At 40.2% G+C, this 22,556-nt stretch overlaps 1 protein-coding gene across 2 annotated transcripts in view; it reads left to right on the plus strand.

Annotated features, from left to right (window-relative positions):
* Positions 1-22,556, plus strand: part of Nell2 (neural EGFL like 2) — a 293,369-nt gene that overhangs the window by 89,610 nt on the left and 181,203 nt on the right. For both annotated transcript variants that reach the window (XM_060388752.1, XM_060388751.1), the window contains exons 5-10: positions 3,167-3,340; positions 3,428-3,524; positions 6,268-6,340; positions 6,488-6,570; positions 7,475-7,603; positions 9,068-9,170. In XM_060388752.1, coding sequence (XP_060244735.1) covers positions 3,167-3,340; positions 3,428-3,524; positions 6,268-6,340; positions 6,488-6,570; positions 7,475-7,603; positions 9,068-9,170 — 659 coding nt within the window. The remainder of the gene's footprint in view (positions 1-3,166; positions 3,341-3,427; positions 3,525-6,267; positions 6,341-6,487; positions 6,571-7,474; positions 7,604-9,067; positions 9,171-22,556) is intronic.

Raw genomic sequence — 22,556 nt, forward strand, 5'->3', positions numbered from 1 at the left:
CACTGGTGTTTTGGAGCCCACTCCCAGTTTGGTCTGTTGGCTGCTTTGCAGTTACTGCTGCCTGCTGAATAGATATAGTGTGTAATTTGTGCCACTGTAATCTCTAACACTGTATTTTATATTTAAAAACTAAGAGAAGAAATGATTGTGAATGTTATCACCATGAAATGCTTGTGTGGAGGGTATGCTAATAATTCTAATTCCATTTTTACTTTTATGAAAATAGTCATTAGTCATAAATTCCTAAAGTTTTTATAGTAGTGATTAAAACTAATTGTAAAAAGTAGGTTTTAGTTTTTGGCTTTTGGATAATCTACTTGATATTTTCTCATCTTCTTTCTTCTTATTGGTTTTAAACTTTTTATTAGGGGGAGTTAATATGACCTGGAGAGGACAGGAGCTCCACAGGACAAAATATATCAGGGCACGAGGGTCCTCTATGAGACTGTTTCTCCAACCAAGGACCATGTATGGATATAACTTAGAACCTCTGCCAGGATGTAGCCCATGGTAGCTCAGTATCCAAGTTGGTGTCCCTAGTAAAGGGAACAGGAACTATTTCTGACATGAACTCAATGACTGGCTCCTTTACTTCCTCCCCCCCCCCCCCCCCCCCGTGCTGAGGGAGGAACAGCCTTGCTAGGCCACAGAGGAGGACATTGCAGCCAGTCAGTCCTGAATATACCTGATAAGCTAGGATCAGATGGAAGGGGAGGAGGACCTCCCCTAGCAGTGGACTTGGAAAGGGACAGGGAGGAGAGGAGGGAGAGAGTGTGGGATTGGGAGGGAATGAGGGAGAGGGCTAAGGCTGGGATACAAAGTAAATAACCTGTGATTAATATTAAAAAAAAATATTTATTTTTGAAAATTTCTTTTTATTTACATTTTATTTATTTATTTATTTATTTATTTATTTATTCACTTTGTATCCCAGCTGTATCCCCTTCCCTCATCCCCTCCCAATCCTGCCCTCCCTCCTTCTCCTCTCATGCCCCTCCCCCAGTCCACTGTTAGGAGGTCCTCCTCCCCTTCTCTCTGACCCTAGCCTATCAGGTCTCATCAGGACTGGCTGCATTGTCTTCCTCTGTGGCCTGGTAAGCCTGCTCCCCCCTCAGGGGAAGGTGATCAAAGAGCCAGCCACTGAGTTCATCCCTGTTATTTACCTGTCAGTCATTCACAATCATCCTATGAGACTCTGCATCAAATCTTCCTCCTAACTTCCTCCTGTTTTATTTACTTATTTATTTTTTAATCCACTGGGCTCAGTTAGTGCTGCCACATATGCATGGGTGTGAGGTCATTCACTAGAGCATGGGAAACAAAATCCTAAAGAAAATCAACTCTCTCCTTTCTAGCAGCCATCAATTCCAAATAGTTCCTCAGCTAGGAATGAGGCCTCAGGAGACCCTGCTTCCATTCTGGACTTTTAAAACATTAAATATAATTTTAATAAATTTCCCCTTCTTTTTTTCTCTTTCTAAACCTTCCTTTATCCTTCTACTCTCTCTCAAATTGATGTATTATTTTTCTTTGATTATTATTGCTATATATGTATACATACACATATGTGCATACACATACAACCTTCTGAGTCCATTTTTGTTGCTTGTGAGCATATGATTTCAGGATGGATTGACCACTTCGTATTGGATAGCGAATTAGAAGAGGTCCCTCTCTCAGCAGTGATTAGCTGCCTACAGTTTTTTGTCTAGGCTGAGACACCATGCGATTTCTTTCTTCTATGTTACATTATGGATTTTCTTACTGGATTTATCTTGCAGAGATCTTGTTTGAGGTAATAACAGCTACTGTGAGTTCATGTGAGCACGAGCCATATCATGGACAGAAGACAGAATTTCACAGCAGTCTCCCTCATTCTATAGTTGTTTCTTTCTGTCCTCTACTCTGTGACTCTTTCTGAGCCTCTGGGGTGGTGGTATAGCTAGCTGTCTTACCTATGGCTGGCACCCACATTCACTTTTTTTCACTACTTTGCACAGTAACATGTCTCCTCATTAACTGCTATCCACTGTCCTGAAGAAGCTTCTTTGACCAAGGTTGAGGACCACACAAGTCTATGGATGCAAACATAAATATTCAGAAGGCAGTTTGACAACGTGATCATTTAGTTAAACAGCAATAGATTTTTCCCCATGGCCTACGAATTTCATAGTCTTGACTCTTGACCATGATGACCAGGCATTGTCTTGTGGCACAAGCCTCAAATCTAATCAAGAGAGCAATTGGGTCATTAACAGTCCAGCCACTAGCACACAGTGGGCTCATCTTGTCTGATGTATGCATTCCATAGTAGTCAGAGTCCAGCACTGGGTGATGTCGTTTCTTCCTCAGCAGCCTCCATAGTACCTGGTACTCTGGAATCCAGCCAATGGGGAGATTTTCAGTTAAAAATAGATTTGTCTGTGTCTTGGAATTGAAACAGTGTGTGGTGTCTTCTGCAATAAGGTCTTACCATCTAGTCTTACTACGGCATACCTCATGTTGTTTTTGGTGTCTCTGGGCCCTCCCTGACCAGTAACTCATAAGAAGGGCACGTATATCTCACTGAGACTTTCACTCGATACCCCATGTCTTCTGGGAGCAAGATTGCTCACTAATGGGGTGGTACTTCTCTTTACACATACATACATGCATACATGCAGAAACACATTAGTATTAAGTATCTATACAAATAATATATAATCCATATGTATATAGATTACAAACTAGTGGGTTTCCATAAAGCTTCTCACTATGGCCCTAGTTTTAGTCAGCACACTCCTCCCCTTCTTCCCGACCTTCTCCCTCCCTCCCCCAGCTACGATTTCCCATCCCTACTTAAACCTTTAGCTCCAGTGTTCTTGCTCTGCTCTTCCCTGCTGTTATACTTCTGTTTTTCATAGTTTAAAATATTTATTTGAAGAAATCTCCAGACCAATATAGACACTCTGGATAATTCTTCTAAGCAGAAAATGATGAAAGCATTCCAATTTGTACACACATTTTACACACTGTAAGAAGAGCGTAACCTTTAATTGGAATGTCTGGTTGCCTTTGTAGGGGACTAGAACCTGTGGGTCTGCCTCATCTCTCTGGATATTGAGGCTAACGCAGCCATTGTTGAGCTTTATCTTTGACATGTCCCGTGTGGCTCTTTTCTCTGAAGGTACTTGGAACTGGAAAGCAGTGGCCATCGGAATGAGATCCGACTGCATTACCGCTCTGGCACTCACCGACCCCACACAGAAGTGTTTCCTTATATTCTGGCTGATGCCAAGTGGCACAAGCTTTCCTTAGCCATCAGTGCCTCCCATTTAATTTTACACATCGATTGCAATAAGTAAGTGAATCCTTCTCATTTCAAGAACTGGGAGAGTCTAGGAGGTGCTTGCAGGCTCACAGCCTTTTCTGCTATTTCATCTTTCAGAATCTATGAACGAGTGGTGGAAATGCCTTCTACAGACTTGCCTCTGGGCACCACGTTTTGGTTGGGACAGAGAAATAATGCACATGGATATTTTAAGGTATCTTTTGGCTACAGTCTGCAGTCTGAGCTTGAAGTAGAAACACAAAAATTTTTCAATGAATTGTTTCCAAATGAAACAAAAATTTGTGTGTTTTTATTTGTATGCATTTCTATTTGTTTTCTAATTCTGTTTCTCAGACCATTTTTTAAACTGGTAAAAAAGTCACTCCTCATTTGCATTTGATCTTTATATATTATAGTGATGACCATCAGGCCATAATTAGTGATGAATATGACATTTGTTGAAATTAGGAACTGAAAATATTATCAACAGAAAATATTAACATAAAAATACACTTTCTACTACTGAAATATCACCTTTGATGATGCTTTAACAGAGATATTAATCACCCAAGAGTGGAAGCATTAGTTGTGATTTCTTCATGTACCAAGCCCTTAAAACAGAAAGCAGTCAAAATTTATCTCTAGTGGAATCTCAGAAACACTCAGAATCTCCTCACTATAGAGTTGTCCTAGTTGAATGTCTGAGGTTTTGAAGATGAATAAATAAAGGGTAGAGAGATGCTCGCCTGCTGCTTGTGTGAACATTTCCCCAGTGCTGAGACCATTGTTCATTTAGAGACTGATGGGAGGTACGTGCAGCCTTGGCTTCAGTTATGAGGAGGCACCAGTCCATTCACAAGTCTAAGCCAAGTTTGTAACGTTAGTGGAATGTGGAAACTTTCCTAAGATTACCTGTTCTCTGGAAACCAGATGGCTTGACTACCCTACCCCATTTGATCCCTTCCTTTGAAAAGGTTGATGGGGGTCCTTCATCCTTCTCATAAATATGCAACAACTTACCCAGTGAGGTGAAATAACCTGCCTAAAGCCAGGCAGCTACTAGGTGTCAGATGTGTGGAATTGATTCTACTCTTTAAAACCCTAAAAATCAATGCCCCCTTCCCATGCAAGCGATGACAGATACATGCTGTGAGTTTCAAATCTCTCTTCTATTTAATTATGGCAGTCTTGAAGCTCAAATGTGACCTTACAGTCCCCACGCATCAATTATGTGTTTAGCTATATGGTTTGTCATCTTTATTGTGGTCTGAGAACATTGTCCATTAGATGTATGCAATGCATCGGCTGCGTGCTATACACACCAGCCTGGTTTCCACGTTGCTTCCATCAATTCATAAAAATTTTCACCCAAGCCACTTATGCAATCCAGAATCAAGAACAGATCTAGTAATTGCTACTTGTGCACTTAAAAAGTTACAGGACAGGAGCCTACCACAGAGGACCTCTGAAAGACTCCACCCAGCAGGGTATTAGAGCAGATGCTGAGACCCATAGCCAAACTTTGGGCAGAGTGCAGGGAATCTTATGAAAGAAGGGGGACATAGTAAGACCTGGAGAGGACAGAAGCTCCACAAAGAGAGCAAAAGAACAACAACAACAAAAAAATCTGGCCCTGCCATCTTTTCTGAGACTGATACTCCAACCAAGGACCATGCATGGCGATAAGGTAGAACCCCTGCACAGATGTAGCCCATGGCAGCTCCATGTCCAAGTGGGTTCCCTAGTAAGGGGCTGTCTCTAAAATGAACTTAGTGGCTGGCTCTTTGATCACCTTCCCTTGAGGGGGAAACAGCCTTACCAGGCCACAGAGGAAGATAATGCAGCCAGTCCTGATGAGACCTGATTGGCTAGGGTCAGATGGAAGGGGAGGAGGACCTCTCTTGTCAGTGGACTTGGAGAGGGGCATGGGAGGAGGGCAGTAGTGGAAGGGGATAAAGGAGGAGGCTACAGCTGGGATACAAAGTGAATAAATTATAATAAATTAAAAAATGCTTTGAAAAAAAAGTGACCACTTTCACTGACACATGTTGTTAATCACAGTAAATATGTAGAAGAAGCACAGATCAATATTTCGGTGCTAAATCTTTATAAGGATGTTATTTTCTTGATAACACATTGGTACACTTACCCCATCACTAGATTTTCCGATTTGCATTTTTCAAGAGGATATAGTTAAATACAATGAAAGTACATGAAATTTGTAAGGGAGGAGGTGGTGGGAAAGAGGGAATTTTGGGGTATGTTAGATGAAGTGGTTCTGTTCCCACTGGCCTTGGTTTGAGCTCAAGCTAGCAGCCTATTGGCTTAGGATGCAGGTAAATAGTGAAGCCTTCTGTGTAAAGTGGGTCATTTGCAGCGGCATTTCAATAGCTTCATTCTAAACTTTCTTTGTTCCTAAGCTCTCGAAACCAAGTCTTGCTATACATGCGTACTAAATCCACCATCCTTTCTAAACTGAGAGATGAACTTTAAAAAATCCCAGTGAAGAAAACGAGAAATGTTCAAGTGGGTGTAGCTTTCATGACTCAGTTTATCCACCTTTCCCTTTTGATCATTAATACAAAATTGGTCTTGGGTCTGTGGTGAGGAATCTCAAAGTGATTTTTATGCTGACAATTAAAGGTCACTTTCAAGCCTTGCTCCTGTGGTGAACTAAAAATAACTTCTCAAAACAATAAGAAAATGGCCACATCATCGAATCTCGGCATTTAATCTTATGGCTTTGAAAACATTACCAAGGTGAAAATACCTAGGTAATTCTCCGTTTTGCCTGATGGATCTCCTTCCATGGCATGGACTGGTTAGGGATAAATCAGGAAGGCTCTAGATTAAGGGGTTTGGGTAGATCTGTTTCTTAACATTTTTCTCATGAACTTGGTTATTGAGCATAATTTAAGTAAACGAAAATAATGCTTCTTTCCTGTTTTCATACATAGGGAATAATGCAAGATGTACAATTACTTGTCATGCCCCAGGGGTTCATTGCTCAGTGCCCGGATCTTAATCGAAGTAAGTCTGTTTGTCCTGTGCTGTGTGTTGTGATGAAAAGTGTGCCTCTTGAGATTGGAGCTCACACATAATGACTGTCAGCCTAGACTTAATCACATTGAGCCCCTTATAAATACAGCATGATCAATGTCCTATTTGTAATTGCAGCCTGTCCAACATGCAATGACTTCCATGGACTAGTACAGAAAATCATGGAGCTCCAGGACATTTTATCGAAGACGTCAGCCAAGGTAAAAATGACTCACACATACACCGGGAATACTCCACAGTCATGTAGCTCTCAATAGTTCCTTTTATCACCATAGATTTCCATCCTTGAGACATCCCTTACTGCATACAGTTTGCAATTTGCTGGAACTGAATTGGAATCCTTGCTCAAGGAAAAAAGTTATAATATTTATTAAGGTTTATAAATATTTAAATTCTAGCCATCTGTATAACAAACGACTCAGTAAATCAGGAGTGGAACAGATAACCTGGCTTACACTCTGCTTTACTACTGTAAGATCTGTTGTTGTCTAGTTTTTATTATTTATTTCTGTTTGGCTTTTGTTACAAGGAAAGATGTAGAAAGAAAGACAATGAAAGAATAAGGACACCATAACTGGGTCAAGGAAATGGCACCAGAACAGCTTTTAATTGTTATGCCGTAGTTGTAGGTTCTTTCTCTGAAGTCTGAAGCACATACCAAGTTTACTGATAAGTTCACCAGATTTTAAATTTTGCATAGTATTAAAGGATTTACTGAAGGATGTCTCTGTGCAGTTTATTATTTATATGATATAATCCTGAATGTTATTTTTTTACTTGAGTAAACATATTAATGGAATTAGACACTTTTTAAATATGAAAAATTCTCTGCATTCTGAGTGGTGTTATTCTGAATTATACTCAAATTGGATCATGTATATTGTGATTTCTTTCTTTCCTTCCTTCCTTCCTTCTTTCTTTTCTTTTTTCCTTTTCTGTCTTTTTCTTTTTCCAAGGGAAATTTTTTATACATAAAGGGTTGGAAAATGCTTTTTTGTTGTTGTTGTTTTTAGAATTTTACAGGCTTGATATATTTATAATAATTGGTGATGGGCACAGCATTTCCAAGTGGCTGTTAAGGTGAGCCCTGTCTTTGTGCCACAGTTGTCCAGAGCTGAACAGCGAATGAACAGGCTGGATCAGTGCTACTGTGAGCGGACATGCACCATGAAGGGAACCACCTACCGAGAGTTTGAGTCCTGGACAGATGGCTGCAAGAACTGCACATGCCTGGTATGCCTTCTGTCCGCACTCACCAGGGGCCGAGATGACCCCGCTGTTTAAGTATTTATTAAGACCGTGTCATCATGAAAATTTCAAGACCTATTTTCTCTAAATGTAACACTATAATGCCAGCAAGCATGGTCACTTCTGACGAACTGTGTGTTACATTATTAAAGCCGCGCTCTAGCTGGAACAACCATTATGGTTTGAGAACACCATGAAGCTTAGCTGCCAATGCATGAAGTTAGCAATTCAAATTAGGTTGGCAAGGCTTTTCCCGGGGGAGTTTCTCCTGTAACCCTTAGCATTTCTGGGGAGTTCGCCCTTGTGTTTTTATTAATGAATTGTAAAGAAACTGAATTATATGGAGCATTAAATATTGTGTCTAGACGGAATAATATAAATAATGGATTTTAAATAGTCTTTAATAGTTGGCTAATGTAGAATACACACTACACTGTTTCAATAAATGTGATTTTGCTTAATTCTCAGCAATAAATTATTTTTAGTGCATTATCATTTCAAAACTGTATTCATGCTTTAAAGAAAGCTTTAAGACAAGTTTGGTTTTAAACTTTCAAATTCCGCATGAAATCATCTGTTAGAAAGCTGGATTTCTGTAAAGGGGTCATAGGTCATGTTAGTTTTTAGAAATGTTTCCCCACACTCATACAGTTGATTCAAGAGCAGAAAATTACGCCTGTAAAAGATGCAAAACATGCACTTATAAAAGACCCAAAATGATGTGTGTGTGAATGTCTCTCTCTCTTTTGTGTGTTTGTGTGTGTGAGAGAGAGCATGTCTTCTGTGTAGATGTGTGTATACTTGTGAGTACCCCTGTGTATGTGCATATGTGAGTGTTCATCTGTGTGTGTACATGCCCACATGGGTGAATCTTTGCAAATGTGAACATACATGTGTGCATCTGGGTGGCAGTTTGTCCATGTGCAGAATGTGTGTTTACATGCACATATGTGTGCATCTCTGTGTAATTGAGTTTTTATGCATAATTACAACATAATAAAATTATAACACTTTACAATTGTAGTGAAACCACCCCAAATGAGGGCAAGAAATCTAAGTAAAATATAGGGTGTGATTTCGTGAGGTTTATACACTGACTCGACAGTCGGATCAGCCAGTTACGTAGTTGGTGTGTGAGTAATCCAGGGACAGCAAGGTGTCCCAGGCCGACCTCCAGCTTGCTATTTCCCTGTGAGCCTGTGTCTTTCTGAACTTCCCTATAGAAGATTTGCTTAGTAAAGATCCATTGCTGGGCAAAAGATAGGCATCAGTATCAACGGTTAAAGCACAGCCAGCATTCCTGTGGGCTACTACATTATGGGTATTGCTAAAGAGAATAGTGACATTTCGTGTGAAGAGCTTGAAATCTATGAAGTGGATTTGAATGCCCGTGAGGAGTATTAAATTCCTATATGGAATTTAATTCTTTCAATGCTGTTTGTTTTTCAGAATGGAACCATCCAGTGTGAGACCCTGGTCTGCCCAGTTCCTGACTGCCCTCCTAAGTCGGCTCCGGCCTACGTGGATGGCAAGTGCTGTAAGGAGTGCAAAGGTGAGCATACCTTTGCTGATCGATAGTTTCTCTGGAAAACTTCAGCCTCGTATTAAAAAATCCTGTATTGATCTCTCTAAGCTGGATGAGTTAGATTATTCACAGAAATGATATATTTTCTATTTTTGTTATCATTTTTACCTGCTTCTACTCTAGAAGGCCAATTTTTTTTTTTTTTTTTTTCACTTGGAGGACCCTTGCAAATAGCAAGAGAAGTAGGAAAGATGGACAGGACAGTCCTTGGGGGACATCCTGCCTTTTACACTGCTTAATACAAATTCCTACCGAGTACACAAGGAAGAGTGTGTGCTCAGTTTTCCTTGTATCAAGGAAGTCTGTGGCTTAAGTTACTCTGGGCAGCAGATAAAATATGGCGCTCTTACCCAAGACAGTAATTCCAGTTATATAGCATCACTTGGCCTTGACGTTAATAAAAAACAAGTGAACAACAACTCCCTCCCCCCTCCCCCACTTGCTGTGTCAGAGGCTTCACTGCTCTGCATCACACATTATATGAAGCTCGTTTCTCACGTCTGGAAACACTTCTAGAATCTTCTGTGCTTCTGATGTTCTAGACCATTCGCACAGCCACAGAAATCAAGCCCTCTAAGCGACTTTCTTCTGTAAAGATGTTTCTTAAGCGCTAGCTAAAAACAGCACTTAAAATACTGTTTTGTTTCTGCTCAGAGGAGTCACAGCGATGAACACCGGCTTGTTACCTGAGGTGTGGCACACACAGAGCTGTGTAAGCACAAGTACTCGTGAGGTTCATAAAGACAGAGTGAGGGCAGGAGACAGAAGTGCAGAGGGAGTGGAGGCATGTGGGATAAGGGAAGGCTGTGCAGCTGTTTTGGCTCTGGATTCGAGGTGGCAGATGTCCAGTGCCTCTACAGCTGGCTCAAGTCTACGCCGTGTGGACACTCCTAAAAATCAGCGTGGGAATGCTCAGCAAGTTGCCTCGTATACCAGTGCTTTAATTTCTTCTAGAGCTCATTTCACTCATGAATATGAGACCAGATAAGTAGATTCAGAAGAGCCAGAAGGCTCGACTCGAGCACATCTTAGCAGCTTCATAAAAACTGCATACAAACTACTCAAAATATAAAAGGAAATAAAAGGAAAACAGCAAAGTACACTTTAGTCTCCCTTGTCCTCCCAGAGTTTAGTTTTTGTGTGCTTTGCCAAGTGATTTCTCTCGCACCATGTCACATATGACCGTGCAGGCTTTCTCTAGGATAAGAATGGTGCCGTTTCTTCCCTCAACTCTCGTGATTAATGCTTCTACTGAGGACATTCTCAGAACAAGTAGACATTGCTGCATATTATTACACTGTAAATTTTCTATGATGCTGTTTCTTCCCTCTCAAAGGCTATGTCATGCTTTTTTCTTTCTTTCTTTCTTAGGAGCAGCAATAGGATATCATTTGTAGAGAAACTTGACTTACTTTTTATAGCTTTAAGTAGCGGGAATATCGTTAAGGGTGAAGTTGCTGGATCAAAGCCTATAGTGATGTGTATTATTTATGCCTAGCTGTTTACAAATCACTCTACCAGAATATGGATCTTATTGTTTTCGTACTTGGGGAGAACTCTCCTGGGAAGCCGTGGGGGTTCCTGAGAACAATGCTTTTTGTTTCACTGGGTCCTTGAAATGGCACTGGTTGGGCTGCACGCCCATGCCTCCTAGTAACTTTGCAAGATAATGCTGTTTCATTGGCTGTCTTTTAATAAAGGGGAAACCTACGAAACCCAAACATTTTTGCTTCAACAACACAGTGCCGTCTAGTAGAATTATTGTCAAATGAGTTGCAGTTGTACCTCTTCAGTAAGTTCTGTTGATGGCATGGGAATGCCTGAACTCATGTTCTAAATGAAAGTAGTTTTGCAAAGGACAGCGCAGGATGCTCTACTGAGGCTCAGGGAGCTATGCTGCGCCTGCTCAATCATGCCTTATTTTAAAACAAGAGAGAGCACTCAGCTTCCAGCTCTTTGGTCTGAAATGCAATTTCTCTTCATTATTAAAATCCTTGAATAAATGCATTTTGTAGATTTTATTATTTTTCATGCCCCATTACATTTTCTCAAAAGACTCTCTCTGTCCATGTAATGACATTGCTTAAATGGGCTAAAACTCTTCAGAAGAAAGCTTTATGTAAATGTCTATAATAATAATTAAATCAAACTGTCTAGTGTGGTACTAAAGGAAAAATGGGATTATTTTTTAGCTGATCAGAAGGCTAGTCTTCTTAGTGTGATATTTTGAAGCAAGTGAGAGGATTTTCTATTTGTACCAAATAAAAGAGCAATAACCTAGACATCATTCATACCAGATGCAATTTAAGATGGAAGAAAAACATTTAAGCAGAAAATGCAGTTTCTTGTCTGCAGTGTTGTTAGGTAATTGTTTTAAAAATGAGCTTATTTTATTCTCAATAGAGATTGTACAAAATGACATTTTGAAATCAGAATAGGAAATAACAAGACATACACAATCTTAAGAATCTTAGAGGTTGGTTTGGACAATTGTGTGCAAAATAGTAAGTTAGGATTGCATGGTGAGGGTGAGTGCAGAATGTGGGATCGAAGCCACAGCTCCTCCATCACCAGAAAGTGCCAGACATCCCGATGCATGGACTCTCCATGCGCGTGAACTTCTGTTTCTCTCTACATATTTACAGACTGTACAAAATAGTTACAGATCAAGAATTAAATGAGTCTGTCCTAAGGTGGGGCAGGAAAGAATTCTCTTTTTCCTGGTTCTAATGGAGTAAAGTTTAAGAACATCATCTTCAATGCAAAAACTGGCTCCAAGCTAAAAAGAATAGTTCACTATAAAATATAGGCAAAGAAACATCTTTTAAATATTGTTGCTGGATATGATGTTCTGTTTTACTCTGGAGTCTTAACTGGCAAACTACATAGTGACTGGAATGGCCAGTGTAGCCCCATTCCACGCCCAGCTGAGTCCCCTCCACCACAATGTGCACATTATATAGGCTTTGCTTTTAAATGGCAATACCGTTCCGCGGTACTGGCCCATTTTTTTTTTTTATTATTATTATAAAGCAGAACATGTGGTCTCTTGAAGAGGCATCGAGCAATGATAGGTTGTTTTTAACATTTGAGCCCCAGACCTTGAGGTTTTGGGGTTGTTTTATATTTCAGATACGTCCTGTCTAGCAAGTAACCTCTGTACGTCACAGCAGCCCTCATTTTAAGTATTCTTTTAGTTTGGAAACCAGTGTCTTTCAGATACTGCAATGAACTTAGCAACTCAGGAAAGATATTTTTTTCATTAAAATTTACCTAGTTGGTGGTATTGTATATCAATTGACTAATACAAAGGATTATTCATGAAAAACAACCTAAGAATTATATTCATACTACATATCACATATGTATTATGTCTATACTAATTTCCATGTGATGTACGATGAAAGGATAGAATTTTCATCCAGTGCTTATAATTAAGATGAAGGGTAGATATATTTATTATGGAAAATATACATTTGATTACTTTGAAGTGTACCGTTTTACATAGAACAAAGTCAACTATGCTAGTTCATAAAAGTAAATTTCAGGGGAAAATATTTGGATAGATTTTTGTTTGTTATAATAAATAAAGAACAAGGAAGAACACCACGTTAAAAACTTAAAAGTATCAAAGCAGAAAGCCCAGATTTGGCTGGTTATAGTCACAGGTTCGGAGGCATGCTCACATATAGCTCTTATTCTGCTCCAGAGTTTTCGTTGTGTGTGGGTTTGTTTGTCTCTAAAAGATGTGGGTTTTTTTGTTTTTGTTTTTGTTTTTGTTCTATGTGTGTGGATGTTTTGCCTGCATGTGTGTGCACCATATGCATGCTTAGTGTTCTGGGACAGCAAAAGACAGTATCAATTTCCCTAGACTTGGGATTATAGGCAGTTGTGAGACCTTGTGTCGGTGTGGGAGCTGAGCCTGTGTCCTGCACCAGCACTCAATACTCTTAAGCCCTGAGCCATCACCCCAGCCCTGTTCCTATCTTTTAGAGATTTTTCTTAGCTAGGATTCCTGTGGAATGCTCTACAGCTCTCATATTTCTCAGATCCTTTGTGCTTTGCTGCCTTTGTGCAGAATATATAATAATAGTTTACTCTGGGTGGTTCTGTTGAGATGGAGTGTATAGGCTCATGGCTAAATTAAACTGTTCTCATCTAGATTGTAACAACCAGGGCCCACAGACACTGACATCTGTTTTCTTTATTGTATGTTTTATAAGAGTGAAAATAATTAAAGCGAAAGCACAAGAAAACTTAAGAATAAGCTTCAATTCCTTTTTTTTTGCTCTCTTAAAATTCTCTCACTAATGAATACTTTTAAAGTTGAAATCCTTGACACTTATGCTCTGAGCACTATTTCAGAGACATTGATCCTGGAGAGGTTAGGTAACAGACACAAATATATTGTACCCAGTCAGACAGATGGCCATGCTCAGTTTTTCCTTTCTCCTAGTCTATTCAAGCCTATTGAGCTGGCTTCTGGCTTTCATAGTTTATTGTGTAATCATTTGTGAGAAAACACAAGCCATGAGCCTTTTTTGGGTCTGAATTGTCATTGTTAGATGTGGAGGCTAATTACTATGCTCGGAAGAAGAGAAATGCAACGGATAACACATTCTTTTCACACGACCTCGTGGATACACATGCTTTTGAACTGATAAAAGAGCGAACCTTCCTGATAAAAAAATTAGAACATTTCACAGCCAAGACAGCATTACGAATTTCCCATTTATGTCTGTGTCTGCGGTCCACCTTCAGCCTTTCTCAGGCCCTGAATCTCAACAAAGGTCACTTTGATTTGTTAGTTGGGAAGGAGAAAGGCTGTAGAATTTCACAGAACAAGATGGACATTGTGCTTGTTCACCGATTTATTTAGTGTGTTGACGCCTTCAGACCACAATTTCTAAAAGCCAAGGGAGACAGTGTGGGGAAGACAGTGCACAGAGTATGAAGCAGGATAGAAGAGTTACATTCGTTATCTTGGGTGAGTTTTCAGTTTTGGAGCTTTTCAAATTTATAATTGTCCCAGAAATAGCAATCTGGGATGAAAACAGCAACCTCAAGAATCTTATCATTTAGTGTCATATAAATTTGCATACTTTTTACAAATATTTAAAATTAGGCACTTCCTGTGAACTTGGCTTTTATAGACATTGGGACTACAGTGGTGAACAAGGTCTGATTTCTTTTTGGCCTTACAGACAATCACAGGAGGTTGGAGGGAGTAAAGGAACAATAAAATACTTCAGATATTGCATTATGATACTGTTAGAGCAGTCAGAGTAGAGGAAACGCCACTGTAAAGAGGTCAGAGGTGTCCCCAAGAAAATGGTGTTTGAATTCCAGTCAGATGGACGAATACATTTAATTAATGAAAGGGGGAGGGAAACAATTGTCAGACCAACAAAACTAAAAACCCACATGTTGTTAAGAGAAGCAGGGCTTCATCTGAGGCTGGAGGGCAAGGGGTACAGGGTCTTAGGAAAGTTTGCTGCTGGAGAGGGAAGCCAGATTCTAAGGCTTGTTTGTAGTTACCTAGGGGAAGCTGATACCAGCATCATTAGGTAGAAGTGTTGGAAAGTGACATATTTTAGAGATAGAGCTAGTAGGATTTTCTAATTATTTGACACAGCCATCAACAAATGAAAAACAAAAGCACAAACAAAACAAAAAATCAAAAACCACCAAAAGATCAGTCTAAGGTTCTTGATCAAAGAAGGACCATCTCAGGATGCAAGGAATGTTGGTGATTGACCAGATCTGGGACAGTGGCTATGAAGAAGAGTTCTATGTATAATTTTTAAGTATTTTTATTTTATTTGTGTAATGTTTTGCCAGCATGTGTATCTGTGTATCACATTTCAGTGCCTATGGAGACTAGAAAAGTGTGTCAGCTCCTGTAGAGCTGGAGTCACAGACAGCTGAGAGCCACTATGTGGGTGCTGGGAACTGAACTTAGGCCCTTTGGAATAACAGCCAGTTTTCTTACCTGGTGAGCCATCTTCCCTTTTGTGTACATGCATGCATATGTCTGTTTATAGGTGTGCAGCAATGATGCAGTTTTTGAAAATGGTGAAATTTTCTTGGCCAAGATAGGTATGACTGAGAGACTAAGTGTGCCAAAGACTCAAAGGCCACTAAAATTCAACCTGAGATGGTGGCTCTGGAATGCCTTGTCTCAAAGATTAAGGACACTTTAGTGAGTGCAGGCAAAGTGGAACCAGAGTTAATTAAGAGAGTGCTGGAAGGGCTGGAGAGATGGCTCAGCGGTTAAAGGCTAGGCTCACAACCAAACTGTAAGAGAGTGCAGTAAAAGTGAGAAAAATTCTGAGACTGGAAGAGCTCTCAAAGAGATGAAAACCATTGATCTGATTGTCTGGAGACTTTTAATAGGATTTACAGGAGAAGACAAACACTGAGGCGTTTTTAGGAGCTCGGCTGATTCTCTGTGCTATTATAGGTTGAGCCAATGGAGGGTTCATACATTCTATACCTATTCCCTGGCCCAAGAAAAGAAGTGATCATGAACAGTTTACCTGCCACCCACACAGACAGGAGCAGTTATAGCGCCACCTTGCTGATCTCTGGCATGCCTTGTTGACTGACGACTTTGATAGCTAACCTTAGCCAATATTGCTACTATCAGCATTGATGATGGTAACCTTGATGGCTGTTATTACATTTTCTTTTCTCCATCCTCACATCTACATGACCAGTTTATAGTTTATAATATTATTATCCATTACAATTTATTCACTTTGTATCCTAGGTGTATCCCCTTCCCTCTTCCTGGTTCCCCTCTCCGTCCCTCTTTCCTCACCTGTGTCCTTCCTGTAGTCCACTGATAGGGGAAGTCCCCCTCCCAGTTTTGACCCTCGGCTATCAGGTCTCATCATGACTGTCTGGGTCCTCTTTCTCTGTAGCCTCGTAAGGTCACCTTGCCAAGAGGAAGTGAACAAAGAGCAGGCCACCATGTTCATGCCAGAGACAGTCTCTGCTCCCCTTACTAGGGAACGCCTGATGGAGACAGAGCTGCCAATGGGCTACAGCTGAGCAGGGGACTAGGTTCACTCCAAGCATGGTTGTTGGACCACCGGGGCCCACTTTTTTGGCTCTGTTGGTCTCCTGTGGAGCTCCTGTCCCTTCCAGCTCTTTCTCTCTCCCCCTTCTTCCATAAGGTTCCTTATTTTTATTTTGGTTTCTTAGATCTCTTCCTTCTCTACCTCAATCTCTTCCAACACCCCAACACTAGGTTGGAGAGAAATAAGGTTGGTGGGGAGACGGGACATAGTTTTTCCTAGCTACTTCCTGATGGTTAGGGTCTTTTTGTTGTTGTTGTTGTTGTTGTTTTTGGCAGGTCCAATCTTTGTTTCAGGATATCTCCAACTTCTTCTTCTCAAACTGTATCAACAGTTACCAGGAAGAGCAGGAGCATCAGCATTCTTCTTCCTTGGAGCCTCCCTTCTCTCTCTGGGCTCTGGCATTTATTCCATTTCTAGGTCCTCAGGATTAAACTATCTGCAGCTGGCAGAGAGCCCCTCTCGGGGTCTGCACAAGGCAAATAGTTTGCTGCTTTGGACAATTTGAATCAGCCTAACATCCCACACCTGGGATTAAAACAAAAACATGTTTATGTAACATAGCTTAGGTTTTAAAGACACCAAAACTTTCTACTACACAAGTACTTTAACACTGAGCTACATACTAAGTCCTCTTTACTAGCTTTGAGACAAGGTATTACTAAATTGCCTCAGTTGGTCTTGAACTCACTCTGTGGCTCAGGCAGGGGTTGAATTTATGATCCTCCTGTCTCATCTTCTGTGTAGCTTTAATTCAAGAGTATATCACCAGGTATGACAAAAATCCAGGTTTCTTTTTTTTTTCTTGCATTTTTAAATTAATTAATGCAATTTACATCTTGGTCATAGGCCCCCTCTCTTCTCCTCCCAATCCCAACTTCTCTCCCACATATCCTCTCCCCATTCCTCAGAATAGGAAGGCCCCCCGTCCCCAGACATCCCAGCTCATCTATTCACATGAGGACTGAGTTTGTCTTCCTACCTTGTGTAGCTTGGTAGGGATGTCCCATCAGGGGGAAGTGTTCAAAAAGCAAGCAACATAAAAAAGAAAATTCAGGTTTTAATCCAGAAGTAGAGGGTGCATTTTGTGAACTGGTAAATCATGAGAGATGTTCCTGGAGAGTGTGGGAACCAGCAGGCTATGATCTCTGCCTATCTCTTGGCTTCTGTGGTTCTCAACCAGTGGATGTCAACAAAGGCTAAGCAGTGTGGAGCATCAGACTACATCAATTTGAGAAGCTTTTTATTGTTGTCATTGTTTTGTCTCTTTGTTTTATCTTTTTTGACCCATGTCTATTTTGTTTGATGTAATTTGTTATCTATCTGTAGTAAGCTGGTAGGCCAGTTCAGCTGGTTGGGTAGTTTGTTTTGTTTTATTGGAAGCTGAGGTAGAAGACACCAATTAATAAAATTAGAGATTAGAAGGGGGGCAGTTAGTATAAATTTCATGTAATAGGAAGACTCATTAGGGAGGACTTTGAATACTCAAATTCCAAATATCTATGTGTTTACAATTGTCCTGCTATTCTTCTCATGTTTAGTCTTTACTGTGTTCTTAGTTTTGAGATTCTGTTGTAAGTGGTGATTAATATTTACTATTGATTTACCTTCTGGTAATGCTGCTGTTAACCCTAAGCAGCTATATAACCAAATCACCACACAGAAACTGGGTTTTTACTTAACCTGGAACACAATGCTGGGCAATATTTACTTCCTCTTAAACATCAAAGCCCTCAGTTTCCTAACATTTAGATTTCCCACATTATACTTGCTTTTTGTGAAATCTTAGGTCTGGTTCATGCTCCATGTACTCCAAGATCTCTTGTCCAGCTCTGCTTTCCTCTCACCCCTCTCCTCCCACTCATCTCTTGCCTTCTGGCTCCTCCCTGCTCAACATTGTGTCTAGTTGCTTTATTTTGTCCTGTTTACACAAGAGTTGAGACAGGATGCTTAAAATGAGTATCACAGTGCAATATCCAGATTGAAACCAGGGAGTTGGGGGTGGGGTAGGTGAGAAATCAGTATTTGAATGAACAAGGGTAAGGTGTATACATTAAAAAAAATACATTATACCAACAAGATTCCTTCTTAGTTTACTGTCTGTAGTATCCCTTTAAATATATATTTTACAATTCTGGCTTGGTTTGTGTTTGTCTGGAAATGTCATTTCTTCATTTTAAAAGGGCCTTGTGATAGCAATGGCATTTTTGGATGACAATTATTCACTTTGGAGGATTATCAGCATTGTTCTGTGCTTTCTTGGTTTTGCTGGTGCTAATGAGAGATCTTATCTTGTCCTAATTGTCTGCCTTCATACTAAGTTGGCATTTTTCTTTCCAGATATTAGTATTTTTTCTTTGCCTTGCATTTTTAATATATTAATAATATGTTATGCAGAGAGTCTTCTCTCTGGCCAAGTCTATTTGGAGTTCCTAAAACCACCTGCATGTGAATATCTATTTCTTCTTGGAGATTTGGGAACTTCTCTATTCCAATTTTATTGAATATATTCTCCATTCCTCTAGTGTTCATCTCATCTCCTTCTATCCCAGGGATTATAGGTTTGGTTTCCTAATCATATGTTGTGATTCCTGGACATCCTGGCCATGCTTGGTCACTCTTTCTCTTATTGGTATTTATATGCAGCTTTCTTCTACCTTGCTTTCTATCACTTGTGTTTTTTCTTCTGCTTGGTCAGATATTTTGGGCATGCTTTCTGTTGTTCTATTGTTGTTTACATTGAGTTTTTCTTTACCAATATTTCTATATTTTTTCAGAATATGAATCTTCTTGCTGAATTTATCTTGTGCTGATGACTTTTAATCCTCATTTCTGATTTCTCATTCATTTTGCTGACTGCTTCCTCTACAATGTTTTCTTTTCCCCCTAGGGTCATGATTGAATTCCTCTGTTTGTATCCCTTTTTAGCCTGTTCATCACTTTTCCCAGAAAGCTTTTCAAATCTTCATATGACATTTTCCCTGTTTAAGTATCATGGAGCTAATTAGCTGGAGAATTAGGAGCTTTTGACACTTTTCCTGTTTTAGTTTCTTTGAGCTCATTAGCTAGGGAATTGAGATAATTTGACATTTTTCCTGTTTCTGTAGCTTTGAGCTTATTAGCTGGGGAACTGGAATATTTTGGAACAGTCCACATGATTTCTGTTCTCCCATTTTCGTATTCTTCAGCTCATTATTTGGGGAAATGGAATTGTCTAGGACAGTCACAGATTTTTGCATTTTCTCTCTCCGTGTTGCAATTTATACATCTGTTGGTGTGAATACCACTTCTGGAACTGACAGGGGCATCTTATTGAGAAGCCCAGCTTTGAATGACAAATCCACAGTAACTCTCAGAGAGAAAAACACAGCTATTGTGGCTGCAACAACATCAAACCATGTAAGATGTACATATATGCTTATGACCAATTATAGCCATTAATGAACACAAAAAGTAAAACAGCAGAATTTCTGTGGGGTGTGCTGTGAAGCCAAATGCTATTTAAGGTAAATGTGGAAGTGGTAAAGGAGTGAGAGAAAGGAAGGAGAGAAAGAAAGGGTAAGACTCGAGGTTGAAAAATGAAAGGAGAGACAGAGAGAGAGAGAGGAGAATGTGGTGGAGATGCACCTTAGACAGGGTTTCTATTGCTGTGATGAAACACTGCCACCAAAAGCAAGGGGAGGAAAGGGTTTATTTGGCTTACTCTTCCATATCACTGTTCATCATCAATGGAAGTCAGGGCAGAAGCTCAAGGCAGGGACCTGGAAGCAGGACCTGATGCAGAGGCCATAGAGGGGTGTTGCATACTGGCTTGCTCTCTGTGGCTTGCCCATCCCACTTTGGTTTTTCTTTAGAAACCAAGACTGCCAGCTCAGGAATGTCATCACCCATGATGGGCTGGGCCCTCCCCCACTACCAACTAATTAAGAACATGTCCTTCAGACTTGCCTATAACCTGATCTATGGAGCCATTTTTCTCAATACTGGATGGTCAGCCCTTAAATCATACATACAAGTAACATTATACAAACTGAGCAGGCTGTATTTTTGCATTTAAGAATACACACACACACACACACACACATACACACACACACACTCTTCAGTTAAAGATACAGGAGGCCATGGAGTTTAAAGAGAGCAAGAAGTATATGGAAAGGTTTGGTGGGAGGAAAAGCGAAGGGGAAAATAATGTGATTAGTTTATAATCTCATAAAATGATTTAAATGGTTTTAAAAGCATATTTTGCAAAAGCCAATAAGTTAAAGTCAAAATACAGCTAAATTAAAGACAGGAGTGGAGAAATGTCGAAATAGAGAAGGTGAGGTGTGTAGAAGGGGAAAAACAACAACAACAACAAAAAAACAGCAAACAACAACAAAAAAACTAAATAGAGGGGAAATATACTGTTCCCAATTTTCCCAAATGAGAAAAACACATAAACAAAATTAGAAGAATATCCAAAGGAGAACAACATATACAAACATAAAATTAAAAAAAGTACAATACTGTGAAAACCTAACTAAATTTGTAAGAAAATGCCATTAAGTAGAAGGGAACAGAGTCAGTGCTGAGCAGTGTCTTCCCACTTGTCATTATCTGGTGACTGCTAGTTATTTGCATGGAGCAAGCAGGGCTTGGACTGAGGGCTCCCATCTTTCCTTAGGTTTGTGCCATTGCAGAGCCTGACTTGTATAAGTGTCCGCGTCTGCCAGAGCTGTGTTGACAGTGACTATCTTCCTTTTTTTTTTTTTTTAATCTGGTGTCTCTGTAGCCATGCAGCTATGCATTCTGCTGGTAGGACAGATTCTCCTGTGCTCTAGAACCTTTGCAGGCCTTGCCTCTTGGCTTGGCTGTCTTAGCCGGTGTGGTTTGAACGTCACGAACAACCACAGCACTGTGATCTGAACTGGCCTACAGGCCTGGGACTTCTTCCCTACTCTCAAGTCTTCTGGGGTTTAATCATACTGCTGGAGAGATGATGCTATGAATATGATGGATCTCCTTGGAAATTCAGAGTTTTCAGGCTCAATAGCAGTAAATGACAGAGGGGTGGGTTCAGAATTTGAGTTAGCTCCTTACTTCAGGCTCAGAGCTCTCAAACTCTAGACTCATCCTCAGTAGATGTACTAGCTTCTTGGCTAATGTGGGCAGGGCTCTTGTTCTTCATAGTCTTCTCAGCCTGAGCCAACTTGTTAACTACTGCATTCTTTAGCCTGTAAGAATCTGGTCCTCCTGCTTGCCGCACTTGCCTTTCTAGATATTTCCTCACCCATGGATGTAACAAGCCAAATTGGGGATCTTGGACATCGTGATGTTCTCTGATCTGAGGGCCCTGGGTTTCATAGGTTTAAAAAAAAATCTCTCTTCAATGGCACACAACATGAAAGAATGGAATTTCTGCTGTAGAGATCACCATTTCACCAAGCTAACCACTGAATTGTGGCTGTGAGGGTGTGGCTATGTCCTGAATGGAGGGGGCCCTGGCTTCCGTCTGAGTGACCATCTGGAAGCCACTTCTGTGTCTCCTCCTGCAAGGAATTACATGGGTGGCACAGGCCGTGCAGAGAGATGGGGCATGTTCAGGTGGTATGGATGGAGGATTCATTTGCCCCAGTATCCTCGTTTCTGCTTTCATTTTTCATTTTTTTTTTCACTTCTTTTGTGGATTTCTGAGCTTTTCATTTGTTTTTTTCTTTTTTTCCTAATTCTAAGCGACAGCTGCTATTCTACCATCTTTCCTGGAAGTGGGACTTTTTTGATGGAGGGAATAGAAACTGATAATATTCACATATCAAGCAGTACTGAAGGGTGTGTGAGAGAGGCTGAGAGTAGAGATTGATGCTATAAGCTGGGCACAGAGAACGGGGTTTCCAGCATTATTGAGAGCTTGGCCTTTGTCAGGAGAGTCATCTCTTGTTCAGTAGCGAAGAGAGAAATGGCTAGATGCAGGTGGAACTAAATGTATAGATCTGATGGCGAGGATGCCGAAGTGTTTAAATGCATCTGCCAGCTTGTGTTTTCCGTGAAGTCTGAGGCATTCCAGCAGGGAGGAGGCATGGTCAGAGGTGAGTAGAGATGAACCAAAAGCAACTTATGAAATAGAGCTTAAGTCTCGAAATTGCCAGTTAGAAACTAACTGTATTACTTATCAATCTGATTATATGTTTTTCTGCTAACTTTTTGATTAGCTAAAGGTATATGGTAATGTAGATTGACTTATGTTTCTATTAAAATCTTGTTTATGATGTTTGATAAAAAACAAAACAAA

Source organism: Meriones unguiculatus, chromosome 8 (genome assembly GCF_030254825.1).
Source record: "Meriones unguiculatus strain TT.TT164.6M chromosome 8, Bangor_MerUng_6.1, whole genome shotgun sequence".
Lineage (NCBI taxonomy): Eukaryota > Metazoa > Chordata > Mammalia > Rodentia > Muridae > Meriones > Meriones unguiculatus.